Source organism: Phacochoerus africanus, chromosome 8, assembly GCF_016906955.1.
Source record: "Phacochoerus africanus isolate WHEZ1 chromosome 8, ROS_Pafr_v1, whole genome shotgun sequence".
Taxonomy (NCBI): domain Eukaryota; kingdom Metazoa; phylum Chordata; class Mammalia; order Artiodactyla; family Suidae; genus Phacochoerus; species Phacochoerus africanus.
The window spans coordinates 81155263-81172752 of NC_062551.1; the positions used below are offsets into that span (position 1 = coordinate 81155263).

General features: G+C 45.3%; 1 protein-coding gene across 2 annotated transcripts; it reads left to right on the forward strand.

The window, feature by feature from the left end:
- The first annotated feature begins 9792 nt into the window (after positions 1 to 9792).
- On the forward strand, positions 9793 to 16903 carry PITHD1 (PITH domain containing 1). 2 transcript variants are annotated; one of them, XM_047792477.1, is made up of 6 exons: positions 9851 to 10150; positions 10779 to 10822; positions 11197 to 11274; positions 14406 to 14510; positions 15306 to 15414; positions 15959 to 16903. In XM_047792477.1, the coding sequence occupies exons 1-6, from the start codon at positions 9953 to 9955 to the stop codon at positions 16058 to 16060; spliced, it is 636 nt and encodes a 211-aa protein (XP_047648433.1). In that variant the 5' UTR covers positions 9851 to 9952; the 3' UTR covers positions 16061 to 16903. The 2 variants fall into 2 exon arrangements, with proteins under 2 accessions (XP_047648432.1, XP_047648433.1); XM_047792476.1 differs by lacking the exon at positions 10779 to 10822 and having other exon boundaries at positions 9793 to 10150; positions 11205 to 11274.
- The last annotated feature ends 587 nt before the right edge of the window (positions 16904 to 17490 follow it).

Here is a 17490-nt window from a genome sequence, read left to right on the forward strand (position 1 = left end):
TTTGAATTGGGTAAAGCATTATTTCTCTGGATTGTTTGTATTACCGTTCCACCAGTCCCGCAGCCTGCTCCCCAAATGTGATATTAGGAAGCCTTGTACCGAAAACCAAATGAGCAACTGGGCCTGGTGCCAGACATCTGTTGCCCAGAATAGCTTCCTCTAGGTGTCCACCACCTTGATTTTGTCTCTTCCCTTTGTGCTCAAGTCTTCGCCATTGAAACTAGTTTTTCATATTTGATTCCGTTGCATAAGATTTAATTTCCTCTATTAGGAGTCTTTAGCTAGGGAGAGAAGAAAAAGCACATCCCAACATTACTCCCCATCTTTAGAACATGAAGATTTTGGATCACCCCTGTTTGCATAGAGCCAGAGCTTCCCCCCGCCCCCCCCAAGGGTGCCTGCATCAGGGCTGAGACTTGGTGAGAAGAGTGAGGAAGAAGAAAAACCGAGTTTCTAAACAACCTCCTCTCCTGGGTTACTGAAATGGCTAAAGAGCAGACACAGGATGATGTGGAACCTTAGGTCTCATGTGTAAAAACTTGTGCAATTTTTTTTTCTGTGCTACACTACATACAAATCACCAAATTACAAATTAACCCTTTGTGATCCTTGGTGTAATGAGCATTTTTCTTTGGGGCTTTCTCTTTCTTTCTGGGAAGTGGGAGGGAAAGAAGCAAGACATTATCTTGCTCTTCATTTGTATTTTGGTCCCAAAATGTAAATACAATTTTCTATGTTACTTTTTTGTGGTAACTACCAAGATGAATATTTTAATTAGATAAGTTATATGAAAAGGAAGGAAAATTCCATGTCTAAATAAAAAAAGAAAAAAACATATGTTGTCCTTCTTCCTTTCTCCCTTACTGTGTCAGAGACTGGATGTCGGCCACAGGTGTGTTTCCTGGGCTGTGAGGCAGTGGTCTCAGGCCTTAGGCTGCACCACAAAGGATCCTGGGTTTCTGTCTCCACTGTAGCACAGCAGGACTGGGAAAGTGGGGTTCGCAGGGAGAGAACCCTGTGAGCAGAGCAGGGAGACTCAGATGAAAATGAGCACCTAGTGGGAACTGGGCACTGTCCCCTCTTTCACCTGGAACCCTGGTGCTGAGCAGTTACCCCATTTTACAGTTGGAAGCCGAGGCTCAAAGGGCTGAAGTAACAGCCAAAGCCGCATAGCTAATAAGTGGCAAAGCAAAGGAGTTGAAACCCAGATTCTCTGACTGCAAAGTGTGTGCCACTCCACCTTACGGTCACTTTTGAGAGGCGTGGAGGACCCAGGCAGGACTCCTCAGTCTTACAATGGCTAATGAGAGCATAGTGAGCACGCAGCAAGGGCTCAGTAGGAACCTGCTGTGTTGGCTCTGGCGGCGTTGGAGGAGTTTCAGTGTTGCTGGCGGAGCCAAGGGCTTGATTTCAGCCCCTGTATACATCAAAATGAAGTTTCTTACATCAAACTCCCAACATCTCATGGCAACACAGTTTTATTATCCCTTCTCTCCTAAAGAGGGCATTCTTGGTGTGCGGTCTGGACTTAATTTTTCTCAAGTCTTTACTGGATCAAATTCTCACTGTTGGACCTTATTAGGCATTGAAGTTAATTATGGCACGTGGTATCTGTTGGCTGATGTCACCCAGAATCTGTAAGTTAGCCCTTGGTCCCTTATTAATTGAACATTTCCTGAGCCACAACCTGTGTATTAGACCCCAGGATACAGAGTAATACACAAGTCTGGTGCTCAGGTCAAAGTAACTAACCTCACTGGTTACATATCCTACCATGTGCCAGAACCACTGTCATAATATACACACATCTCAGTTATCACAACAATCCTACAAGGTAGGTCATCAAGGTTCCCATTTAAAAAATAAGGAATCTGAAGCACAGGGAAATTAAGAACTTGCCCAAGATCACACAATGGTGACCAGCAGTGCTGTGCACTGGTCTGATGCTAAGCACATATTCTCAGTGGTATCTGCCGTCTCACACACAGACGTGTACCCGATGTTAGGCTTCTGGAACCCAGCTGGCCTCCAATGCATTAAGATGCCCAGACCAAGGCCTTGATGACTTGTAGGAATGATTTCTTCTCTCTGCTGCACTTAACTGATGCCCAGAGGAATCCTCTACCTGACTTATCACCTTGACAGATGCCCCCTTCACAGGATTTCTCCGCTAGGGCTCCACCTCCACTTGAGCATCTCCCTGGGCATTAGCCTAAATGGTGAAATAGGCACTTTGTCCTCACAGCCCCCCAGACTTCTCCTTCAGTGATGCCTACTGTCTCAACCCTTGCTGGAAACTTCCAAGGAAAGTTCAAGCCATCAAAATTTTACATAGCTATACCTGTGTTTTGCAAGCATAGAATCTCTGGGATTGGGCCCCTAGAGCATGCATAAAACAAACAAACAACTCCAGTAATTCTTTTTGTTTGTTTGTTTGTTTGTTTTTTGCTTTTTAGGGCTGCACCCACAGCATATGGAGGTTCCCAGGCTAAGGGTCGGATCAGAGCTGCAGCCACCGGCCTACGCCAGAGCCTCAGCAATGAGGGATCCAAGCCATGTCTGCAACCTATACCACAACTCACGGCAACGCCAGATCCTTAACCCACTGAGCAAGGCCAGGGATGGAACCCACAACTTCATGGTTCCTGGTCGGATTCGTTAACCACTGCGCCACGACAGGAACTCCACTCCAGTAATTCTTATAAGGTACACATTAAAGTTTGAGAACTGGGAGTTCCTGTTGTGGCTCAGTGGTAACAAACGCAAGTAGCAGCCATGAGGATGCAGATTTGACCCCTGGCCTTGCTCAGTGGGTTAAGGATCCAGCATTGCCATAAGCTGCAGTATAGGTCATGGATGCAACTCAGATCTGGCATTGCTGTGACTGATGTAGGCTAGCAGCTGCAGCTCCGATTTGACCCCTACCCTGGGAACTTCCATATGTTGTGGGTACGGCCCTAAAAAAATAGTAAATAATAAAATAAAATACAGATTTCTGAGCACCCTCTGCAGAAATCTGAATAGATTAGAGATAGGACCTGGAAATATGTACCTTTTTTTTTTTTTTTTATAGGCCTCCCCCAGTGAGTTTGATGAGCAACCTGGTTTGGGAATGCGTAGTAGACTGGGAAAACAATGTATGAGCTTTGGAATGACTCAGATTCAGGTTCAAATCCTGGCTCCACCATTCTTTAGCTTGTTCTTTTTTCTTTTTCTCTTTTGTCTTTTTTAGGGCTATACCCTCAGCACATGGAGGTTCCCAGGCTAGGGGTCAAATCGAAGTTGTAGCTCCTGCCGGCTTACACCAAAGCGACAGCAATGTGGGATCCAAGTCGCATCTGCAACCTACACCACAGCTCATGGCAGTGATGGATTCTTAACCCACTGTGCGAGGCCAGGGATTGAACCCGAGTCTTCAAGGATACTAGTCAGATTCTTAACCTGCTGAGCCGTGATGGGAACTCCTTTATAGAATTCTTTCAACCTTAAAGATCATAGTATCAATGCCACTTTATTCCAAAGCAAAGAAAAGTACTATTGTATCTAGTAAAACACTGATATGGAAACTGAATAAAGTTTGCACCAGAAAAATTACAGACCAATCTTACTATGAATAGTTATATGTCTATCCTAAATATTAGCAGATTCTAACAGTATATTAAAGAAACCAGGTCTAAATGGGGTTCATATAGGACTGGCAGGATAATCAAACTATTAGGATAGAATAGGGAAGGAGTTCTCAACCGGAAGTGATTTAGCCCCCAATAAGACAAGCAGCAAAAAATTTTAAACATTCCACAATGCAAAGGACAGTCCCCACAGCAAAGAATCATCTGGCCCAAAATGTCAATAGCGCCAGGGTTGAAGAACTGTGGACTTGGTTATGGTGCAGTAACAACTCTCAAATCTCAGTGGCTCAAAACAGTGAGGTTTGTTTCTTACTTGCACTATAGGTCCACTGAGCTCTGCTTTATGTCACCCTCCCTCAGGGACCCAGGCTGAGGGAGGCCGTCTCAGGTTTTCAAGGCAAGTAAAGAGTCCTGCACCGGGCCCTAAGCTATGTCCAGAGATGATACCCATCGTTCCCATCATCTTTCATTGGCTGCCCCTAAATTCAAGGGGCTATGGAAGTATAATCCATCTGTGCACCCTCAGGCAGAGAACTGGAAATACTGGCTACCTCCAAAGGCAGTCACAGTAGCCTGGACTCGGGAATCCACAAGCCCACCCAGCTTTGAATCCCACACTTCCGAGATTCAGCAGGTCACTTAACCTCTCTGTGACTCAATGTCTTCCTCCAAGAATGAGGAAAATACACCAACCTTGCAGAGCTATCATATAATGATTTAATAAGTTTAAATATGTAAAGTGCTTACAATAGGAGTTCCTGTCATGGCTCAGTGGTTAACAAACCTGACTAGGAACCATGAAGTTTCTTGGGTTTGATCCCTGGCCTTGCTCAGTGGGTTAAGCATCTGGCGTTGCCGTGAGCTATGGTGTGGGTCACAGACAAGGCTTGGATCCCAAGTTGCTGTGGCTCTGGTGTAGGCTTGGCAGCTACAGCTTCGATTCGACCCCTAGTCTGGGAACCTCCATATGCTGCAGGTGCAGCCCTAGAAAAGACAAAAAAAAAAGACACACACACACAAAAAAGTGCTTACAATAGTGCCTGGCACATAAAAAGAGCTCAAGATATGGCAGCCAGGATGTTGATGATGAATTAGGTGATGTATACAACAGGGAATGGGCATTTAGTAAAGGATTATTGTTATAACTGAAGCTCTAAGGAAAATGATTTGTCCAAGGTAACGTGGCTGGTATGTGCAGCATGTGGTTAAGAGCCTGAGCTCTGGGGCCTCAGCTCGGCACCAGAGTAAGTACTTAATAAATGCTAATTAATATTTGGAGGAGATTCAAACTGGTTAAGAGCACAGCCTCTGGAGGTCCACTGCCTGGATTCAAATCCTAGTTCCACCACTAACCAGCTGTGTGTCCTTGAGCAAGTTACTTAGCCTCTCTGGGCCCCAGTTTTCTCATCTATAAGAATAAAGATAATAATAGGACACCTCTAATTATGAAGACTAAAAAATAATATAAGGAGTTCCTGTTGTGGCTCAGTGGTTAACGAATCCGACTAGGAACCATGAGTTTGAGGGTTTCAATCCCTGGCATCACTCAGTGGGTTAAGGATCTGGCGTTGCTGTGAGCTGTGGTGTAGGTCACAGATGTGGCTTGGATCCCACGTTGCTGTGGCTCTGGCATAGGCCAGAGGCTACAGCTCTGATCCGACCCCTAGCCTGGGAACCTCCATATGCCGTGGGTGCGGCCCTAGAAAAGACAAAATAATAATAATAAGTAAAGCCCTTGGGACAACGGGCATTATTAGTGCCATTATTAGCACATTATTAGTGCCATATGATTGTTAACTATTATTATTAAATACTCTCATTTTGCCACTGTGCCATGACGGGAACTCCTTAAAAGATGTTTTCATTTTCAGGGGTCACTTAACATGTGCGGTACTGTGGCAGCCACTTCTAAGGGGACCTCTAAGGAGTTCTACCCGCAGTATTCACACATTTATGTTGTTCCCTCTCATACTGAGAATGGCTAACCGACGGGATCACGGAATCTTGCAGACTTGACAGTTTGTGATTTTTTTTGTTGTTGTCTTTTTGTCATTTTAGGGCTGCACCCACAGCATATGGAGGTTCCCAGGCTAGGGGTCTAATTGGAGCTATAGCTGCCGGCCTACGCCAGAGCCACAGCAACATGGGATCCGAGCCGTGTCTGCAGCCTACACCACAGCTCCTGGCAATGCTGGATCCTTAACCCACTGAGCGAGCCAAGGATCAAACCTGAAACCTTGTGGCTCCTGGTCGGATTCATTTCCACTGCGCCACTATGGGAACGCCACAATTTGTGATTTCTAAGGCTGGGTCATATAAGATATCATAGTTTCTACTTTGCACTCTCTTGGATCACTTGTACTGGTGAAAGTCACCACGTCCTGAGGATACTCAAGCAGCCCTCTGGAGAGGGCCATATGGTGAGGAACTGAGGCCTCGTGCCAACAGCCCGCACCAACCTGCCAGCCATGCAAGTGCACTGTCTTGGAAGAGGATCCTTCAGCCCCAGTCAAGCCTTCAGAAGACCCGAGAGCCAAGACAGAAACTCCCAGCAAAGTCATTCCCAAATTCCTGGCTTGCAGAAATTGTGAGATAAATGTTTTTTGTTTGTTTTTGTCTTTTTAGGGCCAAACTTGTAGCATATGGAAGTTCCTAGGCTAGGGGTCCAATCAGAGGTGTAGCCACCGGCCTATGCCACAGCCACAGCAACACCAGATCTGAGCCACATCTGCCACCTATACCACAGCTCATGGCAACCCCAGATCCTTAACCCAGTGAGCAAGGCCAGGGGTCAAACCTATGTCCTCATGGATACTAGTCAGATTTGTTTCCACTGAGCCACGATGGGAACTTCTGTGAAATAAATGTTAATTGTTTTAAGCCATTACCTTTGGGAATAATTTGTTACACAACAAAAGACAACTAATACAGGTATATTGGGGGCAGGGGAGAGGGGAGCCACATTATTTTTGTCATTCTTCCAATTAAAAGGTGAAGTCCATCTCTCCACCCTTGAATCTGGATTTGGCCTAGGAAACTTGTTTTGGCTGATGGGACAGTAACAAACATTACAAAAGCCAGGGTTAACAAGTGGTCCTCCCTTGGGTGCTCCTGGAACTCAGCAACTGCAACAATGTGTCTGAGCTCAGGTAGCCTGCTGGAGACTCCAGGCTATTACCATGGCTGCCCAGCCATATCAACTAGACCTGTGAATGAGGCCATTCCAAACTGATCAGCCCAGCCAACTTGCCCAGAATAGAACTGCCCAGGTGCTCTACAGAACCATGAGAAATAACAAACACTGCTTAAAGCTTTAACATTTTGGGGGTGATTTGTTACACAGTATAAACTACTTGATACAACACATTTATTTCATGCATACCTTTTTGTTTCAGGAAACCACAGGCTGTGCTCAAAGCCTAGTTACTTCCTTATCTTATCTGGTCTTGGGCAAGTTAACTCACCTCTTGCAGCCTCACTTTTCCTCATTTTCAGATGGGAGATCACATGGGATAACACTCCCTATCTTTTAAAGATCATGTGACCAGTACTTGAGATGAACCACATGAACTTACAGAATGTGCTTAGCACTATGTCTGGCACTCTGTACTTACTAAAACAGTGAAGAGGCCCATGATGCAAATGACAAGAAAGAAGCCAAAAGTGAGTAGAAGGGCTTGGGTGTGGCCTGGATTAGTCTTGCAGTGGGACATGGTCTTTCCAGAGCAAGACTGCTGAGTGTACCATTCAATTCAATACATATTTACCATGCATGTACCTCCAGCCAGGCCCCTTGCCTGAAACTGTGAGGTGAAAGCAGGAGTATGTCATGGCAGTGAGCTATTTGAATCAGAACCAAACTTGCCTACTCCACAAGGAACTGCACTAGGACATCAAAATATTTCTGAATGGGGAGTTCCTGTTGTGGCTCAGTGGTTAACAAACCTGACTAGGAACCATGAGGTTGTGGGTTCGATCCATGGCCTTGCTCAGTGGGTTAAGGATCCGGCGTTGCCGTGAGCTGTGGTGTAGGTCGCAGACGCGGCTGGGATCCAGCGTTGCTGTGGCTCTAGTGTAGGCCAGCGAGTATAGCTCCTATTCGACCCCTAGCCTGGGAACCTCCATATGCCATGGGAGCGGCCCTAGAAAAGGCAAAAAGACAAAAAAAAAAAAAATTCTGAATGGAACAGAGGGATATTTTGATTTACAGTTCTAGCCTGGTCTGGAGACTCCAGAGCCAGAAGGGAAGGGCAGGGGACATCCAGAGTATCCCATAACTCTCTCTCCAGCCTGTCTTTGCCCGTCTCCACCAAGGAGTAAGGACAAAATCTTTGGCTTTCCTTTTTTGGGGGCTTTCCATTCTTCTGCCCTCAACCTACAAGACAAAACAAGAAAAAAAAAATCTTAAATTGCACCTGAATACACAAACCCAAAGCTGAAACAAAAGTTCCAAAAATTGAGACTTAATATGTGATACATTCTGAACTTTTTACTCAGTTTTTTAGTGCTGGTGACAATCCTCTAAATGAACTTTGACTTATTAATAGGAAAAAAAAAGAGATGATGAATGGGTCACAGCCAGCTGTTTCAAAAAACTGCTTGGGGAGTTCCCGTCGTGGCTCAGTGGTTAACGGATCCCACTAGGAACCATGAGGTTGCAGGTTTGATCCCTGGCCCCGCTCAGAGGGTTAAGGATCCAGCATTGCCCTGAGCTGTGCTGTAGGTCGCAGATGCGGCTGGGATCCTGCGTTGCTGACCCTCTGGCATAGGCTGGCAGCTACAGCTCCGATTGGACCCCCTAGCCTGGGAACCTCCATATGCTTCGGGTACGGCCCTAAAAAGGCAAAAAGACAAAAAAACAAAAAACTGCTCTGAAATATCACATAGGGAGGGGACTTAAAATTCATCTAGTCCAATTATTTTATTTACAGGGAGTAAACTCAGTTTACTCTCAGGGAAGCTAAATCACTTGCCCAAGGCCTCACAGCGAGTAAGTGGAAGTGCTTGAATTTGAATCAAGATGTATCACAATTACTGACTTCTTACCATGTATCAGCTAATGTGCTGAATTCTTTTTTAAAAAATTTATTTATTTACTTATTTATTTATTTATATATTTTTTGCCATTTATTGGGCTGCTCTCATGGTATACGGAGTTCCCAGGCTAGGGGTCCAATCGGAGCTGTAGCCGCCGGCCTACGCCAGAGCCACAGCAACGCGGGATCCGAGCCGCGTCTGCAACCTACACCACAGCTCACGGCAACGCCGGATCGTTAACCCACTGAGCAAGGCCAGGGATCGAACCCACAACCTCATGGTTCCTAGTCGGATTCGTTAACCACTGTGCCACGACGGGAACTCCTAATTTTTGTCTTTTTAGGGCTGCACCTGCAGTATGTGGAAGTTCCCAGGCTAGGGGTTGAATCCCACTTGCAGCTCTCAGTCTAGGCCACAGCCACAGCAACGCCAGATCCAAGGCGCGTCTGCGACCTACACCACAGATCACAACACCGGATCCTTAACCCACTGAGTGAGGCCAGGGATCTAACCGAAGTCCTCACGGATACTAGTGCGGTTCATTACCGCCGAGCCATGACGGGAGCTCCCTATTGTGCTGAATTCTTGAAGTGCATTATTTCATTTAATACTCATTGCGATCCTATGAAAAAGATATTACCAGCCCCACTTTACAGAGGAGGACGAAGTCTCAGGGGAACATGAGTTACTGGGGCGTCACACAGTCAGTAACAGACCCAGGACTTGCCTCCAGATTTGGCTGTCCTTAAAGCCCTTGATGTCGACCGCTAAGCCCACTGTGAAGATAGTGGCTATGACAGTGGGTTTGTGAGCTCTAAGGCCTAAGCGCGCACAAGTGAGGCCGTGATAATGTGCTCCCTGCTCCTCAGGGCCTTATCACTGCGCCACCAGCTCCCCCAAAAACGGTGGTGGTAAACAAAGAGGGAACAGACTTTAGTCTAAAGGGGAGGGGGATTCGAAACCCAGCCCCAACATTTTCTCGGAACACCGTTTAATCTCTCTGCCCTTTAGTTGCCACATCTGGCAAAAAACCTGGGAAGGCAGCAACATCCGTCCCCAAGGCTGAAAGAGTCGACGTTAATCAGCTCCCTGGCTCCTGAAACCGCTGGGTCAAAAGTAACCCCCCTCCGAGCCCCGCCCTGTTCTCCTCATGCGCATGCGCCGTACAGGGGCGCCTTTTACGACGCGGCGGCCGCTGCGCGCTTGGCGGCCGGAGCGAAAAGAGCGGAGCGCGGGTGGCCGCTGCGGCAGGGCCGAAGGGACGCGCGGGCGGCGGCGGCGTCGCCATGTCGCACGGCCACAGCCACGGCGGGAGCGGCTGCCGCTGTGCCGCCGAACGGGAGGAGCCACCCGAGCAGCGCGGCCTGGCCTACGGCCTGTACCTGCGCATCGACCTGGAGCGGCTGCAGTGCCTCAACGAGAGCCGCGAAGGCAGCGGTCGCGGCGTCTTCAAGCCCTGGGAGGAGCGGACCGACCGCTCCAAGGTGGGCCTTCCCGAGCCTGGGCGGGCGGGCGAGGCGGGGACCCGCGCGGGGCCTCAGGCCGCCCGTCTGCTGTCAACCTTGTTCCCAAAGTTAAAAATAACCACAGCCCGATTGGCAAGCGCTTTCCCATGCCCGTCTCCTGCCAGCCCTTTGAGAGGCGACAGAGGCGAGTCTCCCCATTTTGCAGGTTAAGGGAACTGAGTCCCAGAGACAGAAAGGGGCACTTTGCTTTACACAGCCAACATTCAGTTCCAGGGCTTCGGGAGGTCGTGGGGGAGGATGGCCATCAGGGCGTCTTCCTTACCGCTTGACCACTAGTCCAATTGCAGCCTGATCACTTATCACCAGATGAAGACCAAAGACCGGCCTGGGGAGATAAAGCGCGATATCTATCTCGAGCGTTCACCATTGCGGGGTCACAGAGCCATTCGAAAGCTGTGGATCGTAGATCTTTGCACACAATTGCAGGGGGCTCATCGGCCCTGAATGTTAATAAGTGCTGGATAACCGAGGGAGGTTGACTATTTGCATTGCACTTCAGCTGTAAAACAGGGTGGAACATGCCTAAAATTGTAGGCTCTCAGCAAATATTTGTTGCTTTCTCCTACCCCCTCCCCATTCCCTCCAGTTTGTTGAAAGTGATGCAGATGAAGAGCTTCTGTTTAATATTCCGTAAGTATCTCCTTGGTGTTTGCCTCAGGCTGAATAGGCTATACTCAGGATTCATTCATTGGTGGTGTCAGGAGCACACATCTGTTTCTAGAAATGGGGCAAATTACCGCGGTGGGTGTGAGGAGAAAAGCATCATTGCTTTCTTGGTGCAGACTGAGAAAAGATGTTATTTGTTAAACGATAACTGAGAAGTCAAGGTAAATTTCTTAGAACCACAGAATGCCAGAGGCAGGTAGGATCTTAGAAATTATCTAGTACAAGTCTGACACGTGCATGAACTAAAGGCCAGAAAGGGGAAGGGTCTTGCACAGGATCACACAGCTCAGCAGAGATTCCAACCCAGGTTGACAACTCTCTTTTTTGCCTTCTGGCAGATTCACAGGCAATGTCAAGCTCAAAGGCATCATTATAATGGGAGAAGATGATGACTCACACCCCTCTGAGATGAGACTGTAAGTGGCAAGGGTTTAGGCCCTCAAGAAGCTCCTGTCTCTTTTTCTCTTTCCTCTGGTAGCACTTTATTCCAGAATAATGATTTTTTCTTCTATACTGGGTTAAATATCCCCCCCCCTAAAAAATGTCTTCTGTTTGTACAGATTATGCTTATCTTTTCCTGAATTAATGACATTTTTAGATTAAGCATCTTTAGGGCCAACAGCTTGTCTCTCTTCAAAGCCTTGCTATGGCATCATTCATTCAGAGAGCATCCTATAAATGCCAACTATTGATGACTATGCAGTTTTCTTAATAACACATCTGCAGATCTCAAATGACCTTTATGGAGTCTACTCTTGGGGTTAGCTTCAAATTTTTCCTTTGCTTTTTCAGACACTTATAATCTTTCTGTGTGTTTTGTTGAGCTGGAATCACCCCATCTGAGTTTGCATGGCTTTAGTTAGCAGTTCTCTCTGCCTCTTATAAAACTGAACCTGTTGACCCCAGAGCTCATACTTCCTCTTTAACAACTTCCAGTGGATCCTTTCTAAGAGGGAGGAAGAGTGCCTGTTGCGGTGCAGTGGGTTAAGGATCTGACTCCAGTGGCTTGGGTCACTATGGAGGTGTGGGTTCCATCCCAGGCTGGGTGCCATGGGTTAAGGATCTGGTGTTACCACAGCTGTGACATAGGTTTCAACTGTGGCTTGGATTCAGTCCCTGGTCTGGGAGCTTCCATGTTCCCTGGGCGCAGCCAAAAAAATAAAGAAGTAGCAGTTAAGTATCTGGCATTGTCATTGCTGTGGTGTGGGTTGGATCCCTGGCCCTGGAACTTCCACATGCCTCAGGTGCAGCAAAAAAAAAAAAGGCAGGGTGGCAGTGGGGGGACCAGTTCCTGAGTGCTGGAGAAACAAATATCAGAAGGACTTTACATAAAAAGTTCTTTTGAGGCGTTCCCGTTGTGTCTCAGTGGTAACGAATCTGACTAGTATCCATGAGGATGTGCCTGGCCTCGTTCACTGGGTTTAGGATCCTGGGCTGCTGTGAGCTGCTGTAGGTCGCAATGCTTCTTGGATCCCACGTTGTTGTGGCTCTGGCGTAGGCCAGCAGCTATAGCTCTGATTCAACCCCTAGCCTGGGAACTTCCATATACTGTGGGCGTGACCCTAAATAGCAAAAAGAAAAAAAAAGTTCTTTTGAAAAATTAATCAATTTAAATGAAAAATTTAAGAAATGGATACCATTTTTTAATGTTAGAAATATGATTTTGAAGGCAAATCCACACATTTAATCATTTTAAGGAAACAAAACATGTTTGAGGTGAAGCTTTTTGAGATCCATTTACTTGGGAGATGGATTGGATTAGCTGGAGAGGACTAAACATCCATGTTGCATTATGATTAAGAATGGGCTCCAGAATAAACTGCTTGAGTTCAATTCTGGCTACCCCTTGTTAGCCACATGACTTTGGGCATTACTTCTCTATATCTCAATTTTTTCATATGTAAAATGTTAATTATAGTCTGAATCTCTTAAGATTATGGACAGAAATGAGGTATAACATGTAAAAAGCTGAGGATAAGTCTGGAACAGAGTAAATACCCAGTTTGGGAAAAGCAGGTGCAAATACTTACATAGCCCTCAGTTCTAAGCATTTTCATGTACTACACTGTACCGAATCTAAGATGTCATTGATTGTAAAATGCACCATTTTATGTACATTGCTAAAGAATGCCTCTTCAACTATGACATATCATCAGCACATTCAGAAAAATTAAATTGAGATTTAAATCAGTGAAATTTGAAGACTGGGATGTTAGATGATATTAAAGAATTATTGTTAATTGCTAATTATAAGATGGTACCACAGGTTTTTCTTAAATCCTTACTTGATTAGCAGGTACAAACTATTATATGAAAAACATAAAAAGGTCTACTGTATAGCATAGGGAACTGTATTCAATAGCCTGTAATGGACCGCCCCATCTGCAACCTCAGTTCACAGCAGCCCCGGATCCTTAACCCACTTAGTGAGGCCAGGGATCGAACTTGCGTCCTCATGGAAACTAGTCCGATTCGTTTCTGCTGAGCCCCAACGGGACCTCCTCTCTCTACTTTTGCATGTGTTTGAAATACTCCGTCACAAAATTTTTACCAAATCTGTCTCTTAGAATTGATTCTATTTAATGTCCACATCAACTGTATGGGATATGCACTGTTGCTATCCCCATTTCACAGATGAGAAACTAAGAGACAGGTTAAATCACTTGCCTAGGATTACACAACTAGCAAGTGACAGAGCCAGGCTTTAAACCTAGGAAGTCTAGCTCCAGAGACACTGCTTTTTACCACAGTGCTACACTGCCTCCCATAATGCTGCTTGTAAATGTTCACTATTTTTATTATTCTGTGCATGATTCTTAGAAACACTTTGAAGCAAACCTTTGCTTTCTTAAATTACATGAATTTTGCTAGGCCCCTCTCATGTGTTGTGTTAATAAAACACTGTAGAGATTGGGGGTGTGTGTGGCTCAGTCCTTTAGAATTTGTGTTATAGAAGAGACTGCTGTGTCTTGCAATTTTTTTCTTCACTAGCAGTTTTTTATTTGACTTTCCAAAGCCCATCGTGAATTTGCAGTCTTCTGTGCTCTTTTCAAAATGGCAATCCCCAAATTGTATTTTTTTAAGAATTGTAAGATGATTCGGTATGTAGGGTAATTTTGAACACAAAAAAATGCTTGAGCGTTGGGTTACCTGATCTTATCTCTTAACTGTGTTTAATATGTTTCTGCCAAAGTATTTTTCCCCCATGAGTAAGCTGTTTGTTTAACATCCTCAGCTTAGTCTGAATGTGCAGAGTTGCTTATTTTCTCCATGCACTTGCTGCATGTGACCTAATTTGAGCTACCTCTTTGTGTATTGCTTCTCATGTGATCTTAACCCACTCAAAGATGCCATTGGATTATGTTGCAGTTCTCAGCTCTTTTCTTGCTAGATTAAAGATATCTGTGTATAAATGCCAGTAAAATGCCATTTCCAAAATTTGATCTCCTTTTGATAGAACTGAAAGCAGTTGAGTCTAGGAAATTTTGACAAACTGCAAGATATGATAATGCATGTTTCTTGATTTTTCTTCTCTTTCCTTTCTCAGGTACAAGAACATTCCACAGATGTCCTTTGATGATACAGATAGGGAGCCAGATCAGACCTTTAGTCTGAACCGGGATCTTACAGGAGAATTAGAGTATGCTACAAAGTAAGCACTGGGCCTCTCTTCCACTCTCTGAGTTCGAGAATAGCAGGCGTTCCCTCATTTGCAATGAGCATCTGTGCATTAGTGCTTGCTGGGCTTACAAATTGTTTTGGGCTCGTCTCATGTGCTCTCTCAGTGTCAGAAACAAGTTAAAACAGTGGAGGAGGCATGATCCTAGGCTTGGTCAAATTTTGGCAGAAGTTTAGTGCAAGCCACAGACTTGTTAACCTGTAAGCAATTGGCAGATCTGGGAGTTCCTTGGTGGCTTTGGAGTTAAGGACCCAGCCTTGTCACTGCTGTTGTACTGATTCAATCCCTGGCCCAGGAACTTCCACATGCCGTGGGCCTGGCCAGAAAAATTTGGCAGATCTGAATGAGCTCCTGGGATGGTCTTAGGAAAGATGTTTTCAGAATTCCTCTCTGCAAAGTGGGCTTACAGCAGGCTGAGTTACACGTGACCACCTTATCTCTTCACTAGTTCTCCATTCCCTACTGAGCTTGTTTTCACATCCCTGCGTGGTCACACGGCATTTCTCCTTCCTGTTCCTTGAGGGCAGGGGTAATGTTGATTCATTTTTCTGTTCCTGTTATCTTGGGCAGGGTCTGGCAGATGTTCAGTAAATGTATTAATTGCTTGTCTAAAGGTGAAAAATGAGATGTAAGACCCCAAGATTGTTCTCTGACATTTGCCTGGGTTTTACCAAAAGGTGGAGTCCGAACTGTCATTTTTGACATCGTGGTGAGCTTCTCATTGAACTCTAATTGTTGTCTTCTCTCCCTACTCCTTTTATCCTCTAGAATTTCTCGTTTTTCAAATGTCTATCACCTTTCAATTCATATTTCAAAAAACTTTGGAGCCGATACCACAAAGGTCTTTTATATTGGCCTGAGAGGAGAATGGACTGAGGTAAGATGGGGTTGGAAATATTATTGACTCCCTCCAGTATGTGTGCATATATGTGTGTGTGTATCTGCATGCTGTGGAAGTGGGAGCTTAAAGGAAAGGACAAGGCAGGTGAGACATTGACTGCTCCTAGTCCCTCTTAATTTTTCTTGGTTTCATCACTGTAAACTGTCTCATTTAACAGGCCATAGGAATTTTAAAGGAGTTGAAATAATACAATTATATCAATTCGGTTTTTTCACCTTAAAATTCTTTCCTTCATTGAACATTGTTGATAACATTTCTTGTTCCAGGCACCAGAGAAAAGATGACAGACAAGATAGACAAGGTCCTTTTCTCACGGTGCCTCCATTAGAATGGAGGAATGAATCTTCTAGGTTACGGGGTGAACCGTTGATGTGGTCTTATCCAGATCTTATCAGGATGAAAAGTATCAGAACAGGGAGGAGATTAGACAATGACTTGCAGAAATGAACCTGAATAATGACTACTCCATTGTGTGGTCTGGGAAATGGCCAGCTGACCCAGCCTCTCAATTTTCTTACAGCTTCGCCGACATGAAGTGACCATCTGCAATTATGAAGCATCGGCCAACCCAGCTGACCACAGGGTCCATCAGGTTACCCCACAGACACACTTTATTTCCTAAGGGCTGGCCAAGGCTCCTACAGTGGCGTTGTGTCAGTGAAGATACGTGACATCCTGTTGGGGAGGACAAAGAGAGATGGGGCTCCAGAGAGAGTTGGCAGCTACAGCCTCTGCCAAGCTTTGTGTTTGGAGCTTGCTGCAGAAACCTGGCCTATGGAAGATACCACACCCCCGGAAAGGCTTGTGTGGGCGCTGAGGGACAATCGTGGTTCTCTAGGGGCCTGCAGAAATTGGGTCTTGGGCTGGTCAGCGTCTGGTAGTCATGGATAATGCCTGCCTTTCCAGTTAATGTGGCCATGGGATTCCAAGTATCTTGTTGCTTTGTGGCAGGATTTTTGTGTGACTTTTTTTTTCTTAAAGTGAAGACTATTCCTGGGCTGCATAAACTTTCTGAAGCCTCAGCATTGTGTTTGTATTAACCATCAGGAGGGTTTCCAACTAGAAATACTTGTCCCTGCTTGCTCCTTCTCCCTGTCATCTTTCAACATTCTTGTCAAGTTGCCCAGCTTGGAGTTGTCTGTCATTCAATAGTGTCCCATGGTTATAGCTAGAAGAGCAGGAATCACCTGATGATGCTTAATAGCTTGAGGAGAAGGTCTTTTTTCCTACTGCCCAGGTAAGCAATCTGAGGCGAGCAAGGGCATCATTTCTGTGTTTGTGGGTATGCTGGTCCGGGTGAGATTGGGACTTAGGTAAGATTCTCCTTGGGACATCCTTAATGTTTATTAGCTTCTCACTAGTATTGTAAGCCCAGTGGCAGAATTTGGAAATCTCAGTTCTCCTGTTCATGGCTTTTTATTCACTGTGATTAATAAGCTTCCTAATAAATCCTTGCCAGACTTAATGTTTGTATATCCTTTTGAGTTCTTGGTAGTACTTATGAAAACTTTACTGGGAGCTGTATGGAACTTTGAAATTTGTTGTTGTTTTATACTAGGTAGATCATACGTGCCACAATTGTATCAAGACTGGATCAGTTTCTCTAGGAAAGGTCAGGCTGAATTCTATATAGTAGGCTAGAAACACTCCTACACCCACCTACCTACATTTTGTAAAGAGGAAGGTGAGGTTAAAAACCTTGCATTCCATTTTTCATGCAAGGAAGTAACTTGTGGGGTGACATTTACAAAAATAAGGGAGAGCAGATTCTGGAACTCATCAGAAAAAATGGTGGTGAGGAAATAAGTGAGCAGCACGTATGTTCTAAAGGTAAACAAACCCAAGACACTGGATTTAAGTTTGAAAATTCAGTATAGCAATTGGAGAGAATATAAGTATCTAAAAGTAGAGGATTTGAAATGGTCAGTATTTTCTCCCTTGCAGGAAATAGATACATTTGATAATGGGGATCAGTGAGGGAATTCCTCTGCAGGATTGGTCCACCCTGTTGTTAGCCTGTTTCTCTAGCCTATTCTGAGGAAGCCTGCCACC

Excerpts from the sequence above, each read along its gene's own strand:
- PITHD1 (XM_047792476.1), top strand. The coding sequence starts at position 9,817 with ATGCGCATGCGCCGTACAGGGGCGCCTTTTACGACGCGGCGGCCGCTG. Across the intron at positions 10,151-11,204 it reads AGCGGACCGACCGCTCCAAG|GCAATGTCAAGCTCAAAGGC; the intron begins GTGGGCCTTCCC and ends GCAGATTCACAG. Across the intron at positions 15,415-15,958 it reads TGAGAGGAGAATGGACTGAG|CTTCGCCGACATGAAGTGAC; the intron begins GTAAGATGGGGT and ends ATTTTCTTACAG.